A 22,876-nucleotide genomic window follows, 5' to 3' on the forward strand; every position below is an offset into this window, starting at 1 on the left:
TGTTGAACCATGCCTATGTGTATATCTTCTCTGAGAACATATGACAGATATATACAGAGGCACAGACTTAACTGTATATGTAAGTGTTCATCATCCAGTAAAGTATATACAATTCATACACATACATTAATGATACAAACAATACAGTTTCTACCAATGAGTTCCCTTTCAGTCAGATCAGGTTGCAGAGGTTTCTTCGGGCCATGCAAGTGCAACAAAAGATAGATCACAATGTTTGCTATGTTTTCTCTTACAGGCTTAGTGATCAAAACATTATTTTACGCACTGCATTAAATATTCTACAAATGTCTGAAAAAGAAGAAGTTAATTTTGATGTTAAATATTCCTCTAAACCGATATTTCCATTATAGTGCAGCGTGCAAAAGTCCTTTGATAGAAGTTGGATCTCTGTGGTGGTGGAGTTGGTGGCATGATCCAGCGGGGAGGGACGGGTGGAGGGGAATCCCACGGTGTGGGCGTACGGGAGCGCGTGGGAGGGGGGCTGACGTCAGGACGTTGCTGAGAGTGAGAGCATGGGCAGTGATGGGGATGCGGATGTGGATGGAGATAGGGCCGGTGATGGGGATGTGTATAGGTGTTAGCGGTCGGACTTTGACGTGGATGCGGGTGCGAGTGCGGGTGCATGCGGGGAAGATGGTGTGCAGCAGGAGCCGGAGCTGGAGCATGATGTCAGCAGAAGTACTCGTTAGGCTGTCCCTCTATCTTAGCTGTTGCCTCAGAGTCCAAGCTGGAGCGGGCTGACAGCAGCCTGTTGGACTCCTCTGGGTTCAGTCTGTTCAAATACTCCCCCTCGAGACCTTTGGCCTTCGTGCCAGGCGACAGCGTTTCAAAGGTCACGTATGAATCTTGGATATCCTTGGTTTTTTTCCCCCAGTACTTCTGAATGCGTCTCTTCAGAGCTCCACAGCACACGATGACCGTGAGCGGGACCGCGATGATACAGGCCACCGTGATCACAATCACGTTAATTAACCTCTGGGTCCCAGTGGCACTGGCTGCTTCATCAGTGGAAAATATGACACATTGCTCTTTCTTGGGGATTAGCCCCCTCACACACACACAGGCAATGTACTTGGTCCTGGGCACCAGCCCTTCGATGGTAACACGGTTCTGTCCTGCCCCAACATTGATCTTCCTCATGTCCCTCTCTCCAAACACAGCATACAGGACACTGAATGCTGTTGTGTTCTTGGCCTTAGGGGCTCTCCAGTTCAGATAAATTGTATTGTCTGTGTCCCCCACCACCTTGACTGAGCGGACCACCCTGTCCGGGTCCTGCTGCAGCGATGAAGTGTTGGCCGCCAGGTTGCTTAGATTAGTCTTCTCCAGATCCAACAGCGCATCTGGGTTGGAAGAGGTGGCAGGCCCCGGGGTGGCTCTGTCAGCGAGGCTGTAACTGGCTAGTCCAGGATCAGGACCTGACGGTGGAGGGCCTGGATTCAGGGCAGGCGGTGACGAAGGGGTGGAGGTTGGAACCACATATCTGGCCACCAGTTTCTCCTGGTAGGCAGCTTTACCCACTGGGTTGGGTTTCTTGACTTTGGCTTTCTTGTCGTTGCTGGTTTGGTTTCCCTCTGGTTTTGGTGAGTTAGAGACAATGAGAGAAATGACAGCTTCAGCGTTCCCAGCATAGTTAGTGGCCTTGCAGATGTATTTCCCTGAATCCCGATAGGACACAGCTGGGACACGGAGGATGGACCAGGTGATTCCCTCCTTTGAGGTTTCCTGCTGGACTATGGGGGCAGAGAGGGAAGAATGTGGTTACTAAAGACAATGTATGAGAAAGAAAATACAAATATGAGAAATATCCCCTTTCATTGATGTGCAAACAGACGCCAAGCAGGTGATCACACAATGTTGCAATGAGCATCAGCGGTGTTGCATAACTCATTGCTGTAGCATAGCTGTCAGTCAGACTTACAACCGCACTAACTCCACTTGTAGCTTTCTGTTTAATTAACAGCAGCACTGCAGTGCCTACAAAAGCATCTTATCGCAACACAGAAAGACTCACCTGTTCCGTTAAGGAGTCGCCCATCTGCCTTGCGCCATGACAGGTCTGGGATGGGGACTCCAATGGTGCCACAGCGGAGAAGCACATTGTTCCCAACAGCGCTCCGGACGCGTGCCACAGCGGTGTGGATACGTGGGAGCTGACAGCGCCGCAGCTCTGCATCGCTGAACAGGACCCCCGATACGCTTTCCGGAGCTGAACACCTCAACCTCGTATCAATGAACGCCACCGACAGAGACGGAGACTTCTGGAACTGGACCAAGTCGTAGAGCCGACAGTCACAAACCCAGGGGTTGTCATGGAGACCTGATGGTGAGGGCACATGTGAGGTTACAGAAGGAAGACGAGCGTCCAGCTGTGTGCAAAGTGATAGACCAGCCTGCAGATGGCCGGTGTGGATGTTAGGATGTTAATCTTATAAGAGGATTAACATTTAATTCATAAACTACATCATGACCATGACTACGCCAATGATGATGATGATGATGATGATGATGGCGGACCAGTGTTCAAGGTCAGGTCTTGCTGTCATTTCACCCTCCTATCCCTTAGAGCTGACCCAGGAACAGCTGTCCACTGTTGTGAATATGAGAATGGGTTAAACACAGATGAGTAAGTGTAAAATAAATATTGCATTTTACACACAAATAATTGGATGGATGGATAGATGGATAGATAGATAGATAGATAGATAGATAGATAGATAGATAGATAGATAGATAGATAGATAGATAGATAGATAGATAGATAGATAGATAGATAGATATGAAATAAGTGTCAGAAGTAGCTGTTGAAAATACATTCATAAACACTTACATCTTATATCTGCTTACAATATGGGCTATATTGCTAACTACTAATAGGCTGTGTATATATGGCTTATTAATGCAAAATGTGTTAAAATAAAGTGTTACTTTGGTCTTTTAATGCTATCGTTTTTCAAAGCAAATACCGTCTTCAAATATTCATATTAATCAATACATCAAATGACTTGATGGGGATTTTGACCAGCTGCTGTTCAACAACGCTGCTTTGTGCGACATTCACAACACACGCTCCTTTACGCAGTGTTGACTGCGCAGTGTTGGTACTTTGAACTGAGGCAGTGTAAGTTTTAGGTGATTTACCAAGTATCATCTTGGAGCTCTCTGGGCCTTCCACAGGTTTCGCCGCCAGCCAGGTGGACAGCACCTCGGTGGGCAGGGTCAGCAAGCTGTTGCTCGACAGATCCAAGTAGGTGAGGTTTTTGATGTAAGTGGTGGCCTCCGCTGGCAGCGAGGGGAGCTGATTGTTGTGCAAATCGAGAAGTCTGAGACTGGGCATATCCATGAGAGATTCCCAGGGAAAGGCGGCGAGGGCATTCCCGTCCAGACGAAGCTCCTCCAGGTTGAGCAGTCCCCGGAAACTGTCCGGGCTCAAGGTGGACAGTGTGTTGAAAGACATCCACAGGAATTCCAGACTGGAGAGGTAGTTGAAGGCTTCGCTCGGTATCCGCTGGATGGCCGTCTTCTCAATGCGCAGCTTGGACGTGTCAACGGGAAACCCGACAGGCACAAGAGATATCTCGGGATCATTGCAGATCACGCTCCTGAGAGGGAAACATCATGGGAGAATATGTGTTCACCTCTAAATCATCCGATCCAAATTGTGCAGGATAGGGACATTTCATGTAAATGGATAATAAAGCAAGTATTTTTTTTAAAAAAAAAATAGCAATACAGTCTGACATTAGGGTTTTGAAGTCTAAAGGATACCAAAGCATGTGGTAAATTCACAGGCATTCAAAATGCCGTGGCAAATAATTCTGAAAAACGACATATTCCAAAGTCGTATAAAGTCGTATGAAACGCATAGAAGGGGAGGTTAAAAGTGCCTTTAAGAGATAATCCTGCATTAAATAAAATTGGACTGACATGCACGCGCTGAATTATCTTTTGTACACGTGTTCTTTGCAAACATCTGAGGACTACATTACCGCCTGACAAGTTGCAAATCTGCGCACAAACCAGAGCACTTTATAATGTGTTTGTATAGGAAGTCATGTTCACTTGGACATCTTCTTACCTGGCCTTTGATCCATCACTCAAGTTGTGGTAAAAACAGCTGCACTGCGACGGGCAGGAGCTCACTGGGGAGAGAAGTCCACCTGTGGCCGTGTAGAGCCCCAGGAGCAGGACGAGGAACATTTTGGCCCACTTTTACGCATACGCAGCTTGGCTACATGCGCCCAGTTTGCGCCCACTGAAGTCAAACAGACTTGCTTGTTTCTCTCATTTACTTGAATATCATCCGCATTGCTTTCTCCCGCCGCTTCGCTGTCCCATAGTGATCGGACTGCTATGAGTCCCGAGATAAAAAGGATAGACAAGGATTAGCGAAAGCACTGGCGTTCTTTTCATTTGGATGCGTATTGCATCCCGGAATCCGATAGGCTGCGCAGAGACGTCCCTATTTATTATCACAGAAAAACACTTCCGAAATGGTCATAATCCACTGTGATGTTTGGATTTTTTCTTTCCCTCAAATGTAGCTTGTTCATATGAGCCCTGCCGTGACTGTTAATCTGTAAGTGGACAGCACTATGTTCTGCCACAAGGTGGCCCCTTTATGCCAGCCTGCAGCTCTTACCTTGGGACCTTCACACTCAACAGATGCTCATTTCATATTTAATCTGCAGTCATTTTATATTTGAAGACATTTTTATTTTTTTTTATTTGAAAAAACGTATCACGGCAGTTATAATGCAGATATAAACACTATTGAAATACCTTTGTTTCATGTAAAGTAAGATAAATGAAAATGGCCCAGTTGGGACCAGAACCATTGACAAGACATTTGCAACAATTAATCAAATAAATCTTGGCACAATATCTCTCATCAAATAAAATGTATATCCTTTAAAGTCTTCCTCTTCCTTGGCACCAACTCTTCATCCCATTTATGTATCTGCACATAACCTACATGTGTAGACTATTCAACAAGAAACAAAATAGTATTTTATAAACCAACATCATTTGTAAAAATAAAGAAAATATTCAAATAAGTAAGAAAACTAGGTTTATCCGTTTGAGTGAAAGAGACTTACAGTGCCCTTTATATTTCACTTCAGTAGCCCATTTGTAGTCTAACACTACTAGAGGAAAATACCTCAGATTGTTGTGTTTTTGTTTTTCATGGTTGGTAAATCCACGTGTTAGTTGGCACCTGTTCCTTGTGTATTTCATCACACTTGAAGTTTAGTGTTACACTTGGCTGGCATTGCAAAGTGTGCCGACTTTGGCCTGAAGAGATGACGAGTCACACAACATTCTTTAATGTGTTCGAACAAAGAACCAACATTGACTCACATTGAACTATGATGCCTGTTTAAAATACAACGCGTATTACATCCTATAGATTGATAGTGACAATAATAGTTACGTAGTAAGTTTCCTTCTTCAACCTTTACTGTAGAATTATTTCACTTTTTTGTTTAAAAATCCCTTCGAATCACAAGTTGTTCATAGTTTTACAACATACACACTGTAAGAAACGTGCTGTGAAATTCACAGTTATTAACTGGCAGCCATTGACAAGTAACTTACTGTAAAAAAAAACAAAAAAAAAAAACAGTAGATAACTATGAGCTAAATCACAGTAAATAACTGTGGATTTCACAGCCATTTTTTACAGTGCAGCTCTGTGCTGAGGCTCTAAACTGTTGAGCAATCATGTTCCCTCATGTTGACACTCTTAAACATTCCTTATTGCCTTGCAAGTAGATAATCTTATTTGCTGAATCAAATAACGCTGCCCCTTTACATTGTATTTGCTAGAAGACATCGACCTTATTTGAGGTGTAATGTGATCCTATAGTGTGCAAAAAGCCCAATATGAACAGATATACTGAAGTAACATTAGAATAAATGAGAATGTATCATGTATCATGTGTTATGGCTCAAATGAAGCAAGAGTTGTCAGATCAAACATTAGAGTTTGCAGCAGTGCAGAAGCGCCTTCAGCAGAAAAGGTCACCAAAAAGATTGCACACTTATTTGTGTCAGTATGACTTTACACTCTTGAGATTATTTTGAATGGTATGGAGTTGTTGTTTTACAAATGATTGGTGTGTTTAATCTTAAAATAGCAGATTTGCATTAAAAAGGCAAGAAGTTAATAACAATAACGAACAACATAATTGTGTCAAGAAAGAGCTCAAGGATTATTTTTTTGTTTTCTTTGGAGCCATTTGTTTTTACAACTAAAAAGTGTCCAAAAATAAAAAATAAAAAAAATTATATATAATGGATCTTGACCATTGGCATTCCATATGATTAAGCACTTTTCACACATTTCCACCTATATTTCTGATCTTATAATCCTGAGACTGAGAGAAACAATGTCAGGCTTGTGTCCCTCTATCCCTATGGCATGAAAAGCTGCAAATGGTGTCGCAACTGAAACATGACGAATGCATTGAAGGAATCAAGGATGGAGTCAAGGATGGAGGTGGATTTCATGTCATTTACAACATTTAATTGAATCACATGCTTTCATTGTAGGACATGTATCTTTAGCGTACATGAAACTCCAGACTGAACTAAGCTTCTTTAGACACATGTTGTGTCTGCAGTTCTAAAATTGCAATTTTGTTTTGTCCTCTATGTCATTCCAGGCAGATGCGATATTGGTTTAATCTCTTGAGGTCACAGCAGCTATCAAAAGTTGTATTCCATTTAATAAATAAATAAAAAGTTCATACAAGTGCTGACATGTTCAGTTTCACATCCACAAGTCAAAAGAGAGCCCGCCATATGGGACCCAGGATTAAAAAAGATACAGATCAACAGTACTCACATTGATCCTCTGTAGTGTCACAATAATCCCTTTGTATCATTAATCAGTGAATGGGCTGGGTAACGGGTAACTCTAATGAATTGAACCACATCAGAACCATTTTATTTAAAGATAAACCGTGCATAAAGCTGACGTGGAAAACTGGAAATTATAAATGCTTGCTTGCATATAAGACACTGTATATATATATATATCTATACCTATATCTATATCTATATCTCTCTCTATATATATATATATGTCTATATCTATATCTATATATATATATATATATATATTATATATATAGATATATATATATATAGATATAGACATATATATATATATATATATATATATATATATATATATAGATATAGATATAGATATAGACATATATATATAGAGATATAGATATAGATATATATATATATATATATATATATATATATATATATATATATATATATATATATATATATATATATATATATATATATATATATATATATATATAGACATATGTGTATAGCCTTTGGCAAGAACATGGACGTCCAAGAATAATGGGGTTATTATTGTTGGCGTTAATGGAAGGAAACTGATGTCGTGATGGGAGGGTTTTGTTGGTGAGTGTCGTTGTGATTGACAGGAGGCTGGAGCTCTGTAGACACCTGTTGTGTCTCCTTAAAGCGACCCAAAGCCGTGAGCTGCATCAAATGCGTCGTCTCGTCCATTGACATTGGCCGCGGCTGCATCCTCACCCGGACGCAGACACACAAAGGCTTATTGTGTAACTAATTGAGGGCTTTACTCTTGCGTTGGATAAATACGCATTACGGGGTTGTGTGGTTATGTTCATTAAGACATTCCTGCACGGATTGGGGCGAAAGAGAGTGTGAGGGCTTTATATAATAAACTGCATGCTTTTCACGTGAAATGCCCCTTTAAAAGCCTGCTCCCTTCAACATTGAGGCACATCGTAAACGAGCGGGTTGGTAGGAGTGAAAAGTCTGTGACAGCTGCACTTTGTTGTATCAATTCGACTTCAGGATGGTCTCGTCTTACCCCTTACCGGACGGCTTCACCGACTTCGATGTGTTCTCCCTGGGATCCTGTCTGCTGGTGGAGGGTGAGTGATTCTCTTTTGTGCTGGACATCAGCCAAAACTACTGCGAGGATCCGAGGGCTGCACCCGCTGATCGCGTTAACCTATGGCAGGACCTGCCGCCACCCGGCCACTGGCACGACTGTGGGAGGCAGAGGCTGTGGCTTTCTCTTGAAACTCGCATGTTAACCTCCATGTATACAATCTGTAAACAAGATGCACGGCCGCGACGTTTTGAAGGAGCGTGTTTGTGAAATGTCAACGTGCTGCATGTGACGCAAGCATCGCTGCCGGTTTTCCATTCACCGCCGCACACTGCCTTTATTCACGATGATGCTTATTTCTCTTCTACCAAAGGTCTGATGGGCTTCTTTTTAAATGCATTGACCATCGCTGCTTTCCTCAAAGTGAGAGAGCTGAGGACCCCCAGCAATTTCCTCGTGTTCAGTTTAGCGATGGCTGATATTGGCATCTCTATGAACGCCACCGTCGCCGCTTTCTCCAGCTTCTTGAGGTCAGTGATGTAACCGCCCCCTGAAATAATGTACATCAAGGGAAATGTATTGAGCAAACGCTACCTGTTCCCGAGATGAATGATCTACACAGAGCTGAACAATCAATACATCTAGATATAGTGAGGAGGGGGAGCTCAACACACTGCTGATTAAAAACCTGTATGTCAAACTGTAATTACGAGATGAGAGATGCTGCTCTCAGCGTTCACCAGTCTGGGGATTTATATATATATATATATATATATATATATATATATATATATATATATATATATATATATATATATATATATATATATATATATATATATATATATATATATGTGTGTGTGTGTGTGTGTGTGTGTGTGTGTGTATTGTCCTATTAATGTTTATTCCCATAATCTGAAATAGTAAATTAATTGATTGCTGGCATCAATCAGTTTGTGTATTTGGTCCATTTTTATGGGCAATTATGAATACATTAGTACATTTACAAACACACCTTTGTTTCAAGGTACTGGCCTTATGGCTCTGATGGATGTCAGACTCATGGTTTCCAGGGCTTCATGACTGCTCTCGCCAGCATCCACTTCATAGCCGCCATCGCCTGGGACCGATACCATCAGTACTGCACAAGTAAGTCCTAGTAAAATGCACAGTTACAACCAAATGCACCTCTCTCTCTCTCTCTCTCTCTCTCTCTCTCTCTCTCTCTCTCTCTCTCTCTCTCTCTCTCTCTCTCTCTCTATTAAATTCAGTTAGCTTTATTGGCATGAACGTTGCAACAACAATATTGCCAAAGCATCAAAACACAGCACGAACACAAAAATATACAACTCACACAGATAACAAAAACAATAACAACAACAATAATGAAAATAGATTGAAAGAGCGTCCCTCTCTCTCTCTCTCTCTCTCTCTCTCTCTCTCTCTCTCTCTCTCTCTCTCTCTCTCTCTCTCTCTCTCTCTCTCTTTCTCTCTCTCTCTCACACACACAAGACACTCAATTAAACAGGTTTTTGTTTTTGGTCTCCAGCTGATCGTAAGACCTCCTGCTAATCTGAAGAGACCAGCTGGTCAACAAGTGGCCTGTTGTTAAATTTGACCATGAAAGAATCATGTGCTGTGAAGATGACTAACAATGTTTTCCAGGCTGCAGCTCTTTTAGTGTTAAAGCTGCAACCTGGAAAGCTTGAGTGATGAGGAGAAACCATTTCATCTGAGAAATATTATAGCTCCACTGCTATTTTTAGCGACCATTACGAGCAGGATACAGGGGCCAGTGGAAGTGACTCAACACCTGACCTGTTCACACTATTTTATGTGCTTATAAGACAGCTTGTCACTGTGATATCAACATGTTAAAACAAAGTGCTTCTGCAGTAGTGTGACCTTTTTTGAAGGTGTTAGAAATAGTAATGATGAATGTTTTGAACTTGCTTGCAGGGACCAAGCTGCAGTGGAGCAGCGCCATCACTCTGGTTATATTTGTCTGGCTCTTTACTGCTTTCTGGTCCGCCATGCCCCTCATTGGCTGGGGAGAGTACGACTATGAGCCCCTCAGGACCTGCTGCACTCTGGACTACACCAAGGGAGACAGGTACTGTGCACACACATTCTTCACAATGCTATCAAGATAACCATTGATGTATTTACATACTCTTGCCCTCATTGGGATTGGTTTATACTGATTTTACAGCCGTATGTGCATTTTGTTCTTCACAGAAACTATGTGTCCTACCTGATCCCCATGAGCATCTTCAACATGGCCATCCAGGTGTTTGTTGTCATGTCCTCTTACCAGTCCATTGCACAGAAATTCAAGAAGACTGGCAACCCCAGGGTAAGTTAAAAACTAAACACTAAATCCAACAACTCCAACAGGATCAGAAGTATAAAGAGATTCACAAAGATTTCAAAAGAATTTGTCATAGTAATTATATCAACACATAGACAGACTGACTCTGTTTTACTTTAGTGGCTCCAAAACCAAACTGAATCACATGCTTGCTGAAAAAGTATAAATAAGTATAAATAATGCACAAATACTTACAAATATGTGATCAAGATCATTCCTGCTTTGAAGTCAGAGTTAGAATGTCACTCTTCGGTCAAAATTTGAAGTACTTTACTTGAATCTTGTGCCACTCTCTACTTCTACCTATATTCCTGATTAAACTTATATTATTTAACTTCAGTAACAATGCAGGACCTTTACAAGTAACACCCTATTTTTACAGTGTGATATTAGTACATTAACTTTATAAACAAATATGAGTACTTCATCCATCAGTGCGCATTAGAAGAAATCATAGAAATCCTCCTTATACTGACATCTATTTGATCTCTTCCTGTCCACACAACTTCCTCACATGATCCTTATTTAGACGGACTCAACAGATAGTGAATGGGGAGCATGTAGGTCAATGCCTCAGGGGGAAGACCGAGTGCTTCAGTGGGGAATGCGGACAGTAGCTGGTGTGTGCTGAAAAGAACAATGTATCTGTGAATGGGGAGTTCAATAGTGGAGTTCCTCAGGGGCTGAATCAGGTTGCCTCACTTCATGTTGCATAAGCAAAATTACTCACAGTCATCTGAGTTGGCTGGAGACACTTTCCTTACGCTCACAAAGGCTGTAGAGTAGCAACACCATGCGCTCCACCTGAGCAATGCAAGTGTGAAATATTATGTAAGGTCACACAATATATGCTGCAAAACCTGGTGAGATAAAGTGGCCCAGATGTGTCCCATGGCCTATATATGTGATGAGAAGTTGTGTCTGATGTTAAATATCCTCAAAAGCTTCTGTAACTGGCTGTTCAAGGCAAGACTCCTATAGTCAGGCAAACTAAACTTTAGTACAAAGTTAGTTTAAACCTTTAAGGTCAAAGAGCGATGCCAAAGTATTAAAGCTGCCAAATGTGTATAAAATGATAAACAAGACGGCTAGAATATTCCATTCAATGGAAAGTACAGCCATACAATCAGAAAGTTGTGGGTTTGAATTGCTCACTTAGTGTAACCATCCCTAGCTTCAATGCAGAGTTGAAACAAGCTGATATAGAATATAAGATACTATCAGACGGTGCCACAGTGTGTTTCCAACCTTAAAGCTGCTTAAAGGGGACCCTGTATGTTTTCTGATTGTGTAAACTCAAACAAAGAATAAAGCCCACTTTGACCACTGGATTACAACAAACTGCCCTTTTACTCGCTAGTTGTTTCTGCTGAGCAGTCTTAACTTAGACACGGCTATTCTCTCAGACTTTATCCCAGGCGTGTGACTGGATCTCATGACACAAGGCATTTTTGTCTTCTTCATTCCTTGTGTTAGAGTCATAATTAATCATTCATGTGGTGTGCCTCCTTCTCTTATCTCTTTACCCACTGTAGTTCAACACCAACACTCCTCTTAAGACCATGCTGTTCTGCTGGGTTCCCTATGGCATCCTGTGTTTCTACGCCGCCGTGGAGAACGCCACCCTCGTCTCCCCCAAGCTCAGGATGGTAAGTACACCGTCAGCACAAACATGCACAAAAACACTCCGCTGTAATTCAGACCTATCGGTGCATCGATATTCACCAAGATTGTTTTTCTTCAAACAAAAACCATTGGAATGATTTAGATTTTAATATAATCGTATATATATTCTTGACTAAGTGTCTTGAAATAATTAGCTAAACGAGCAATTCTGCTTGATAACTGTTTTCTAGTGCATTTTTACGATAATCTGATCCATGTGGTCTTTTAAGCATTAACCACCTTGTCATACTGGCACCTGTCTCTGCAGATGGCTCCCATATTGGCTAAGACCTCTCCCACCTTCAATGTCTTCCTCTACGCTTTGGGAAATGAGAACTACAGAGGAGGCATCTGGCAGTTCGTCACTGGGGAAAAGATTGAAGTGCCTCAAATTGAGAACAAGTCAAAATAAACTAAGCATGCGATAATTACAAACGCTTATTGTCATGGTGGTTTCTTATGGGCGGTGTTTCTGTATGTGCACGTATGTGTATGTGCACATCTTTTTTTTTTTTCCGTAAAGGACTTTTTCAACCATAAATAAGAATTGGCAAACAAACAAAAAATATTGGTAAATGACTTAATTGGTCTAACATAATTCCTCTTGGGAGGGATTTCTAAGTACAGCAGTAGTTCATTGTATTACACACATTGGACTCGGCTACTTGTGTAACAAACACAAGGTTTCTCTGTTGTAGTTGTTTTCAAACTGAATGTTATCTCTCTCATGAAGAGGGATGCTTTTCACTTTGAGGTAATTTTCAGAAATGCTTTCTGTGAACAGCCGTCATAGTGACGTCCAAATATTCCATTGGTTTCCAGGTTAAATACGAAAAGTCCTCCCAAAAATAAAATGTAATAAGGAGCTTCAAATCAAATATTAGTCAGATTAGATTAGATTAAACAGATATTAGTTAACATAGGATCCATGTCATAGTTTCTTGATGGTTGACCTCTGACAGTCGGGAAGGTGTCCTTGCTTATGGCGCCTGTCAATGAAAGTGTGTGCATGGCACACTCGTCATGCTCCATACGATTGTGGGTGACCTCTATATTCAGAGCAGAACCACACTAATCCTCTAGACAAGGCATCCATTCTTCAGCACACAGCCCCCACGACAAGTTTGAGATTAGTCTATGGCTGTAGCTTAACATGCTTCTGGCATACAGATTTACATATGAAATAAAGACACAATCTACGTAGCATAAGATAAGTCAAAATTAATCATAAGTGTTCTCTTAACAATGAGCTTAAGATGTAAAGTCTTGGTTTAGAGTATGCCTAATGTTATTTAAATCCCTTCTATGACTCAGACCTAGAACTCGGTTTAATTTATTGATTTAAGTAGTGTAAAAAATTATAATGATAAATAATACAAATAGTGTTTTTCTTCACATAACAAAAACAGCATTACTTTGAGATCTTTTTTTAAATGTGTAGTCTAACCAGACACAATAGCATACTGGTTATCACATGCTTACAGTAGGTTTGGAAAACAAAGCAGTCTACTCCCATAATATTAATTAATGTAGCATATGATTTTAGTATGTGACAAGATCATAATTCATGTTATCAACTAATGCATGCTCAGAGTTGGGGTCAGAGTGGACTGTGTTTCCTTAAGATGCTCTAAATGGCTTTTGAGACCTTTTAAACATATGGGATACTTTAGCAGACCTAGCTTCATAATTATTAGCATACATTCATTCATGACATTATAATGTACATCTTGAACAGTTCAAATGTTATGCAGTGTGTTTGTCAGTCTAATTGCTGTTTATAATTTAATAAAGTAATCCTCCAGAGAGCGTTTAACGTATAATAATAACTGATAAATGTCCAGACATTCTTGAATGATTAATAAAGCAAGAAAACTGTCCAGAAACTTTTCCACAACTAATTTTCTTTTGTATTATTCTTCATCCAAGAAGCAACAAGATCAATGTAATTCATGTTACAAACTATAACTAAGAGAGATCATGCTCTTTGTTACAGTATAAATTACCCTGATGTGTTCAGTGGTGCAGTATAACTATAATATCTACAAAGTACTTGAACTTTACTGAGTAATTCCATACTTTGCAGATCCAGATTATTATTCCAAAGTACATTCTTTCACAGCAGTAAAGTAGTTAACCCGATTTTTACCAGTGACAAAATTAAAGTAATGCATGAATCCATGATTATAATATTTGTGTTATTCTAAAATGGATCCTTCCGCATAATCAGTACTTTTTTTGTGTACTTTGAGTATGTTTTGTTGTTAAAACATATGTACATTATATGCATTTCTACACTATGCTATTGTACAAACACTTTCAACTTTTTGTTATGAGTTTTTCCATCACTGCATATACAATTACAGCAAAGTAGACGTTCAACCAGCACGATGAAGAGCTTACACCATACAGTAGGAGCCCCCAGTAGGTGTTTCTAAGCAGATTAATTGATGACAGCCTGACAGTGAAGCAGGTTGTTGCATAATTATTCAGTGCTGAAAGATTTACAGTAGGCAAACCCAGCCCTTCATCAGCAACATTCTCATTCACTGCAGCTTATTTAATATTCTGCAGGAGAAACACTACAGGAATAAAACTTCTGATGTCGTGAAATTCTTTTGAAATGAGGATTAAATGGATGGATGGATGGATGGATAGATAGATAGATAGATAGATAGATAGATAGATAGATAGATAGATAGATAGATAGATAGATAGATAGATAGATAGATAGATAGATAGATAGATAGATAGATAGATAAGTGTGCATGTGTGTTTTCAGTTCTTCCAGGAGCAGGGCAGGGCTTGTGTTTAAGCCTCAGAGGGATGAATCTTGCTTTTGAATACAACATATCGTCGTCCAGAGGGCATTCTGAGGTATAGTTTCTGTAGGGATCTGTTGATGTTATCCTACCACGAGTCCAGCTGCTTTTCTCTCCTCGTATGGTAACACAACACATTATGGTCAGGTGGGCAGGATTGTCCAGTTTGCAGGTGTTCAAAAATGATCTTGGGAGTGCTAGGGAAGAGATATTTCTAGCATTTCAATACATTTCAAGGCACTTTTTAGGCATGTCAATGCCTGAAAAGCCCTGGTTTTATTAGCTTATGGTAGAACATTCACAGCTGCCACAATCAACACCCAAATGGACCCAAAGGGAAATAGACAACAGTTCCAGCTTGTACATGCACAATTTGTATTTCACGTGCACAGAAGAGCATCACAAATCCATTTAACTGACGCATGTTGTTATGTAAGACCTTACTTAACCAGTTCTCCGTGAAACACAAGATAAACACATCCCTGCATTCTTTCTCGATGATGCATACACGTGGATGTCCTGAGCAGATTACTGTCCTTTTTTCTCAATATGAAACTTATATCCCATCCTTCGTGACGTGAGCATCACAGTTCCCAGACATTGATGTACATATGGAGCTGTCATCTGGTGGGAGGAGTTATGTTGACCCCACTTCCAAAAGCACTGCAGGCCAAGATGATCAACTGCCAGTACAAATGTGTTTTTAGAGTTTTAAGGAACATGATGCAAAACACGATTAGAGGAATAAATAATTGATGCATTAATGTAATATATTACATTTCTGTAGTAAAAACAACTTTTTCTTTTTTAATAGTTTATCAGTATTGATATGATTTCTCATCATAGATGATGTTCACAGAATAATTATTCAAACCACACTGGCAGGAGACTTTTTCAACTCATTGCAGGGTTATGTTCAATTTGACCCCAAATGTCTGGCAGCAGACCACAGTTTGCTTCTTTCCCCTCACTATTCCAATCAAACATATTCAGGTACTTAGAGTCCACTAAGGATTATGTCTGGTCAACCAATGAAGTTTTCATATGGGCTTTTTGAGAGGATTACACAGCAACATGACCACGAGTGCGGGAGAGAGTGAATCAAAGTGAAGGAGGAATGTTCAAGAAAAAAAAGAAAAGTTATATGAATCAGCATTCTCCTGAGCAATGAAGGAGAGAAAAAAAAACAAATTTCTGGCTGCTGGATGGTTGTAACACTGGACACTGGTAACCCCAACCAGCGGTTGATGTGGTTTTTAAATGCTCCCAACATTGCTGTAAGAAAGTGATTTATCAAGCGAGATTAGGAGTCAGCTGACTGGAAGTAAATAGCATGCAGTTATAGCTGTATTACCAATTGAAAACAAACCAGAGGATAGTAACAGCACATGCTTGAATCACACACTGTGAAAAAAATATGATATTTAATTTAAGAAAACACATCAATGAATATTAACTGAGTTTGAATAATTTTCGAACACGTGAAAAATAACTGACGGAAACTGTATCTGCAAGTTATTCAATATATATGATATGAGTCTATACAAGCCAAACCAGCAGATCATGCTGAGGCTGCATTTAAGCTAACAACTGCATGTTAACAACAATAATGGTAGTCAATCGTCGTTTAGCTTGTTAATTAAATGTGCACATTGATTGAGGCTGATCTTTCTTGTGTATGGACTCCCTGTGCCGATCAGTGAGGGACAGAACAAAGTCTTACATTATTTTCCGTTCCTCTGAACCACCTTTGTTGGAATGATTGATTTTGACACGTTGTAAAGGACCTCCAGCCCAGCCAGGCGCTAAAACAAGGAGAAATGTCAGTCTTCCGCCTCAGATCGACCACACATTCATTCTCACCATTAGAGATGGTGATTGTCAGTGAAGCCGTTTATATAACCTCCGGGCCCATATGACTACATACACACACACACGCTCTTGTTGAGCAGCCACAGGACAATCAATGGTAATGCTGACCACAGCTGCTCCTCCAATCAAGTCACTCAACTTGAGAGATCACACCTTTTTACACAGTGTGATTTAAATGTAACCCGTAGACATGCAGCACTACTGTATGCACATCTCATTTTAAAACAACAATTAAATACACAAGTAAGACATTAAGTATTAGAAAACTATTTTTCTTTTTCAAGAAACAGTATTTTCACAGGATTAGTGTTTCGGTGTAATCCAGATTAAAGTGGAGCTGTGCGTCACTGCCCTTAAAGAAATTGCTGTTTTAATTCATTAAACTCTTCACTTTGACTGTAGGGTGGACAATATTGTGACCACTTCACACTCTTCACACCCTGACACGCCCTGAAACACATACACAGAACATGCTGTTCAGTGCTGAGCGTCAATGTCACCAAGATCCTTTCAATGCATCAAAAACATCTGGCCATACACAGGAGAAATGCTTATCACTATTTCCTTTCAAATAGATATGATTGTGTTGTTATGATTCACTTCATGTTATGATTGTTATATTTAAAACAAAAACAAAAAAAACCCGAGAAACACTGCACTTGTACCAAAGTGCTCAAGCTCCCAGTCCCTGGAGAAATGTTGCATTAGCAAAGTCTAAATTCCCCCAAACTACAGAAGATGGAGGAGATATTACATTTCTTTTTTACAAAAGAGCGATGTCCTCAGACACAATCTATTAAGTTAGCTGATGTCATTTATATGGGGTGTATTGCCCCTTTGACAGTATGTTAACAGGTTAAAAAGATTGGGCTGGGCTACAATCTCTCAGAAATAACATTAAAAAAAACATAAAACAACACCACACACAGGCAACGTCTGAGCACAAGATGACATAGTTGAAATAGATGGTCAAGGACTCTCTTTTATTACTATGCTTTTTATAAATGTTTTTCTAAATCAACTTCAGGAAATTGCTGATCAGATTAAAGCTTCTATAGTCTATACTCTGGACATTTTGCAGAAATACTTGTGGCACCCAGCTACTACAGAAATTTAAATGTGATTAATGAGACATACACATTTTAACCGATATACATGATGCATCTATTTTGAATTGGATCAGTGGGGGTCAGTTTATGACCTTCAGACCTCCGTGATTTTTGATCCTGTTCTCATGGCTGCTGGTTTATCACATGTTGAGTGAGTGTGGGGGTCTGGAGTTAGGATTTACTGCAGTGAAACAATGACAACAGGGCCTTTTGGAGTCCTATTGTTAATCTGTTGTCCAATAAGGACTGTGCCTCGTGTCGTTCACAAGCAAAGAGAGAGAATTTCAGTCATCATTTTCTGTATTTCTTTTGTAATATTCAAGTTCCAACGTATGTAAGATGGCATAATTGTGATCATTATTTTTTTTTAAATAAAAGATGCATTTGTGCTGTTTCCGAGATCAATAAATATCAGTTACATGTTTTGTGTCTGTATGACGAGAACCAACCAGTGCACAAGCACCTGCCTGAAACAGTTTTTATATTATTATGAGATTAAAGACAAGTTTGTATTGTTCATCTCTTTTATCCTAAATAGTTAATTTCAATTATACAAAACCATAATGTTTGTTTATCACAACGTAACTATTACATTGCTTAATAAATGGGATGGCATGAATGGTCCCAATATACCAGCATATATTTTTTAATATTCTTAAAATATGTCTATGTGACAACTTTTTATTCAAAAGCCTCAAGGCTCAAGTTTTATAGGTTGATATCCATATTGCTTTGAGTTGTAGAGCAGATGTTAGCACTATTTGTGCAAATCTGAACTAAATGCAAGCAATTCTCCCAAAGCCATCTCCAGAGCGCTTTTATTCTGCACTTTTTCACTACAGTCAATGTATTGATCAATCCCATCACGCTGTGCTGTATTACATAGTTTTGTTACAACCGTCATCAAATTATGAAAAACAGTCATGTTTTGTTCTACCTCAGGTTATATGAACAACTAAAGACCTTTTGAGGATTTTCGCCAGTTCTAATAACGGTGTTAGCATGAGCAGCTGCACTATGCTTCGATTAAATGAATGGATTTCACACATGGGTTTCATTGTGCTTTTGATCCATTCAACTGCATGCATTAGCCAATCAATCCACTTCTGTATTTTTCAAATGCAGTGTGTATGTTATTTTGCATTGCTCTCCATTTTCATTTGTGTTGAACGGTTCAGTTCCCATACAGGACACTTACAAACACACACATACAAACACATGTCAGTTTGAAGGCCCAGCTCTTGATTGATGTCCTCAACACTGCAACTGCCACTTGATCACTCCTACTCTCCACTCGACCGCCAGCATTGTGGAGTTACTATTTTTTCACACACTGTGACGCACAACATGAACACTGTACTGCAATCCAAATCTATCTCTTAATGAAATGTATCTTCACAATGTCTGATTGTACATTAACTGTAACATTGGGTGTTGAAGACCCACATGCAGTACGACCGTGAATCGTTTCAACAAACGTTATTTCAGGCAGACGTCACAAAACACAAACAGTTCAGGATCTGCTTATGGGGGGAAGAGACAGCAGGAGACCAAAGGGAGCTGAGGCAGTTGTTGTGGTCGGGGACAATGGCGGTGTTCCAGGACAGAGACAAGGCGAGGAAGTCGCTGGCAGTGAGTGTGAGTGAAGCTGAGGCCTACAGAGGGAAAAGGTGCAGCAGAGTGAGCAGGTGAGAGGGATGGAGCTGACGAGATGGGATTGACTCACAGGTGCGCTGAATGAGCTGATTAGTAAGTGGCAGCAGGGTGACAGCAGGGTGGGCGGGTGATATCTCAACTGTATTGAGATATGCTTTTAAAAATACTGTATCATTGTCATCGACAGCTTTCTTTTCCTTCTTCCATTCTTTCTTGTGTCATTTTCTTCCCATCCTTTTTTAATTGTTTTAAATATTCAAAAAACCTAAACTGTGCTCTTCGCAATGAGACGTTGTACTTTGCTAACGTTTGTTTACTTGGGTGTAGGCCTGTGCCTGCATTTTATTGAAGGAAGATATATTAATACCACTCCGACCAAGATAGATTAGAATTGCAATACAAAATATGAACTTTAAAAGTCTGATAATCGAGTAATTTTCCTCTAAACACCTTGGCAAAATGATTTAAACAAAATCTCAGTTGATTTCTCTACCGCAGCAAGCAACTTGTTGCTATTTATGAATGGTTGGCTGATCTATAGTTTCTATCATTTACAGATTTCAGTCTGATAAAAATAACTTTAAATCATAATAATCCAAGTCCAACAGGGTATTTGTGTGCACATTTGGCTGCAGTGGCTTAGGCTTTTGTATGGCTGTTAGAAATTAATACTTTGGCAACTGCACAAAATTACATGTTGATCTTGAATCTCCTGAGCTACTTTCAGACCAGATCAGAGCAGAATCACTGGGAAAATAGCAAAAAAATGTTGATCCCCAACAGAAGCCAATCCAGTTATGAGGACAGTTTTGACTCCGCCCTCAACAGCAGTAAAGAGAATATTAAATTAAATTCAGATTTTCTCCCCCTCTCATTCCCCAAAAAGGTAACTGGCAGAACAACTAAACAAAGTTAGAGATGACTGTAACGTGCGCGAGTGTGTGTGTGTGTGTGTGTGTGTGTGTGTGTGTGTGTGTGTGTGTGTGTGTGTGTGTGTGTGTGTGTGTGTGTGTGTGTGTGTGTGTGTGTGTGTGTGTGTGGAGAGATCGAGCAGCAAAGCAGTCTCTTGGGGTGAACCAGAAGCCAACGCAGAGTTCCTGCCTTCATGACTCTGCTTAAGCTTTCCAGTTACAGTATGTTCACTGAGGGAAATAAATGTGATTATCAAAGCTGTTCTCTCGCTAATGTGACGTAACGTTTCGTAGAAAAATAAATCTGAAAAATGTTGAGCCCCTTTTTGGTAACGTTCCGAACATTTATTGACTGCATTTAAACCGTCTACGTCAGACAAAAGCTCCCTGAGGGAAACGAATGGCTGGATTTCTCGGATTTCGAAAATGAACGGCTAGCGTCTTTAGTGGTTTGAATCTAAATTGATTGCATACAATTTAAGACCACGGGACCGCTTCGGTAATGTTATCTGACATTCATATATATCATTGCACATTGCACTTTCCAACAGTATATTTCACTGACCATAAAAAACTAGGTCTCATCAAAATCCTCAAATACCTCATCAAAAGAGAGATGTTTTGGATTGTGTCACATTATGATCTGAGCAGATCTTAATTTGAGCTTCATTCCAATTTGCCAATCTTAAAATTTAGTTTAAATATAATACCATGGTCTTATCGAAGTGGTCTGAGTCTTATATCCCACTGGGACAGCATAACCAAACTTTGTAAGCGGGGTGTAAACCAGGACTTAAATTTGTTTTGGTGTTAGTCTGCTTTATAGTTTTCTGTTGTTTTTAGTTGTTGGTGTAGTTTTCTGTTGTTTTTTTTAATGTTTGTTTTGTGATATTTATTTGCAATGTTTTGATAATTAGGATAAGGGCAAGAAATGTATTTTTTTTTTTTATTTGTATGAATGAATACATTGAATCTTTGATCCTTTATGGTTGTATTCTGGTCTTGACTGATGTATACTGTTGTTCGGTGTGACGGTAATAGGACTCTGGGTCTCTGACTGCATCATCAGGTGTATGATGTGGGCAGATAAACAAAAACTCTCCACAAGATACTCATTATCGATAGTCTCATGTGGACACATTGTTGTACTATATAAATAAATAAAGTTGTATAAAAGAAAAGCTGTCCTTTGACAGTTTTTTTGTGAACGTTTATAGTCATATGAGGACATCTAGTGGCTGAATGAAGACATGACACGTAAAGAGAAAACCAACAGGGAAATAATGTTGATGATTCAAGCAACATGACCGAAATCTAAGATACATTTATTAAAACAAATATTTAATTGACAGTCAATTGACAATTGACTTTCTCCAAATTGATCACATTAATAAAGTAAATCACCATTAAATCGATACTGATTGTATTCTCTATTTAGACAAATAACAATATCAAGAGTTCCTTGACCAACTCTTTTTTTTCTCCACTAGATGTCAATACTGCTCTGTCTAATAATTCACGTGAAACGTAATTAGTTCAGCATCCTCTGATAACATGTAGAAGCAGCAGAAACAACACAACACACACACAATAAAAATGGAGTTGATCACTCACTTTCCAAAGCAATGTTCCTGAAATGTAGTTCTAACAATTGTCTAAACATCAGAGGAAACATCTGATTCCAACAAAGACATTTCTAATCTAAAGACGTTGATTTTAATTTGTAAAAAAAAAAAAAAAAAAAGATTTATCTCTAGATCGCTTTCGCTGATATTTGTGACAGCTGCTAAAGCTTTTCTGAACCGGAAGATGGCGATGTCAAGCTGTATTAAACCTCCAGATCACTCTCTCGTCTCGGTTAAAACGTATCTTGTGAAGTTTGTACAAGAAAGTAGTGGTATGCTTATTTATCTTCAGATAATGTGTTGATATTATAGCTTATACAGCGTGAACGTCCTAACGTTTAGCGAGATTCTTTTAAAAGCACATTTACATTTGCAAACAGAAAAGTAACAGGAAGTTGGCGGTAAGGGCCAATAATATACAGAAATGCAGCTGAAAATATTCATAAAATCCTTTCAGTTGTACATAAATACTTATTTTGTATCAGAGAGCAAATGTTGACGATTCAAAAGATCACACTTTTAAATGTCACCATTTAAAGCTGAGCGCGTCTTTGTGGCGCTGTCCACTGGAGCGTGGTGCTGAATCACTTGTGTTCTTCTCAAGAAACGCGGAAATCTGAGTGCGTTTTTCTGTCTTAGTATCCGTGTTGCTTCTGACCTCCAGATGTATAACTACAAGTTTCGTTATGTTATTAAGTGGCATTGTCAGAGTTTTAGCGATTTATACTTATATATCTTACTTTTAGAATTAAATAATGAAATTGCACTTAAGTGTTTGAGGAGATTAAATATAACATAATTTGCAGGAAAGTCCCCTTGGTCCTGTCTTGAAGCAACTGGCCGGACAGCAATGCGCAGTTGGGATTTTGTTTTCAATTAGCATAAACTATCTTCTGGAGAGCAGCA

At 39.6% G+C, this 22,876-nt stretch overlaps 2 protein-coding genes across 2 annotated transcripts; one reads left to right on the forward strand and one right to left on the reverse strand.

Moving 5' to 3' along the window:
* Positions 1–690: 690 nt before the first annotated feature.
* On the reverse strand, positions 691–4,221 carry lrit1a (leucine-rich repeat, immunoglobulin-like and transmembrane domains 1a). Its single transcript, XM_068568449.1, has 4 exons — positions 4,100–4,221; positions 3,163–3,623; positions 2,036–2,341; positions 691–1,754 (listed from the first exon to the last, which is right to left on the reverse strand). The coding sequence occupies exons 1-4, from the start codon at positions 4,219–4,221 to the stop codon at positions 691–693; spliced, it is 1,953 nt and encodes a 650-aa protein (XP_068424550.1).
* A 3,177-nt stretch (positions 4,222–7,398) lies between these two features.
* Positions 7,399–12,454, forward strand: rgra (retinal G protein coupled receptor a). Its single transcript, XM_068568388.1, has 8 exons — positions 7,399–7,476; positions 7,900–7,979; positions 8,313–8,469; positions 8,967–9,088; positions 9,899–10,052; positions 10,178–10,295; positions 11,846–11,959; positions 12,244–12,454. The coding sequence occupies exons 1-8, from the start codon at positions 7,460–7,462 to the stop codon at positions 12,385–12,387; spliced, it is 906 nt and encodes a 301-aa protein (XP_068424489.1). The 5' UTR covers positions 7,399–7,459; the 3' UTR covers positions 12,388–12,454.
* The last annotated feature ends 10,422 nt before the right edge of the window (positions 12,455–22,876 follow it).

The sequence above is a fragment of the Clinocottus analis genome, unplaced genomic scaffold, assembly GCF_023055335.1.
Source record: "Clinocottus analis isolate CAN_PGR_092001 unplaced genomic scaffold, fCliAna1.0.p SCAF_8, whole genome shotgun sequence".
Lineage (NCBI taxonomy): Eukaryota > Metazoa > Chordata > Actinopteri > Perciformes > Cottidae > Clinocottus > Clinocottus analis.

What these genes read in the sequence shown, in the direction of transcription:
- rgra (XM_068568388.1), top strand. An exon ending in ATACCATCAGTACTGCACAA is followed by an intron (nt 9,089 to 9,898) that starts GTAAGTCCTAGT and finishes ACTTGCTTGCAG; the next exon opens with GGACCAAGCTGCAGTGGAGC. An exon ending in TCTCCCCCAAGCTCAGGATG is followed by an intron (nt 11,960 to 12,243) that starts GTAAGTACACCG and finishes CTGTCTCTGCAG; the next exon opens with ATGGCTCCCATATTGGCTAA.
- lrit1a (XM_068568449.1), bottom strand. Translation starts at nt 4,221, where the DNA reads ATGTTCCTCGTCCTGCTCCTGGGGCTCTACACGGCCACAGGTGGACTT. An exon ending in AGTGATGGATCAAAGGCCAG is followed by an intron (nt 3,624 to 4,099) that starts GTAAGAAGATGT and finishes TTTCCCTCTCAG; the next exon opens with GAGCGTGATCTGCAATGATC. An exon ending in GCGACTCCTTAACGGAACAG is followed by an intron (nt 1,755 to 2,035) that starts GTGAGTCTTTCT and finishes CTGCCCCCATAG; the next exon opens with TCCAGCAGGAAACCTCAAAG.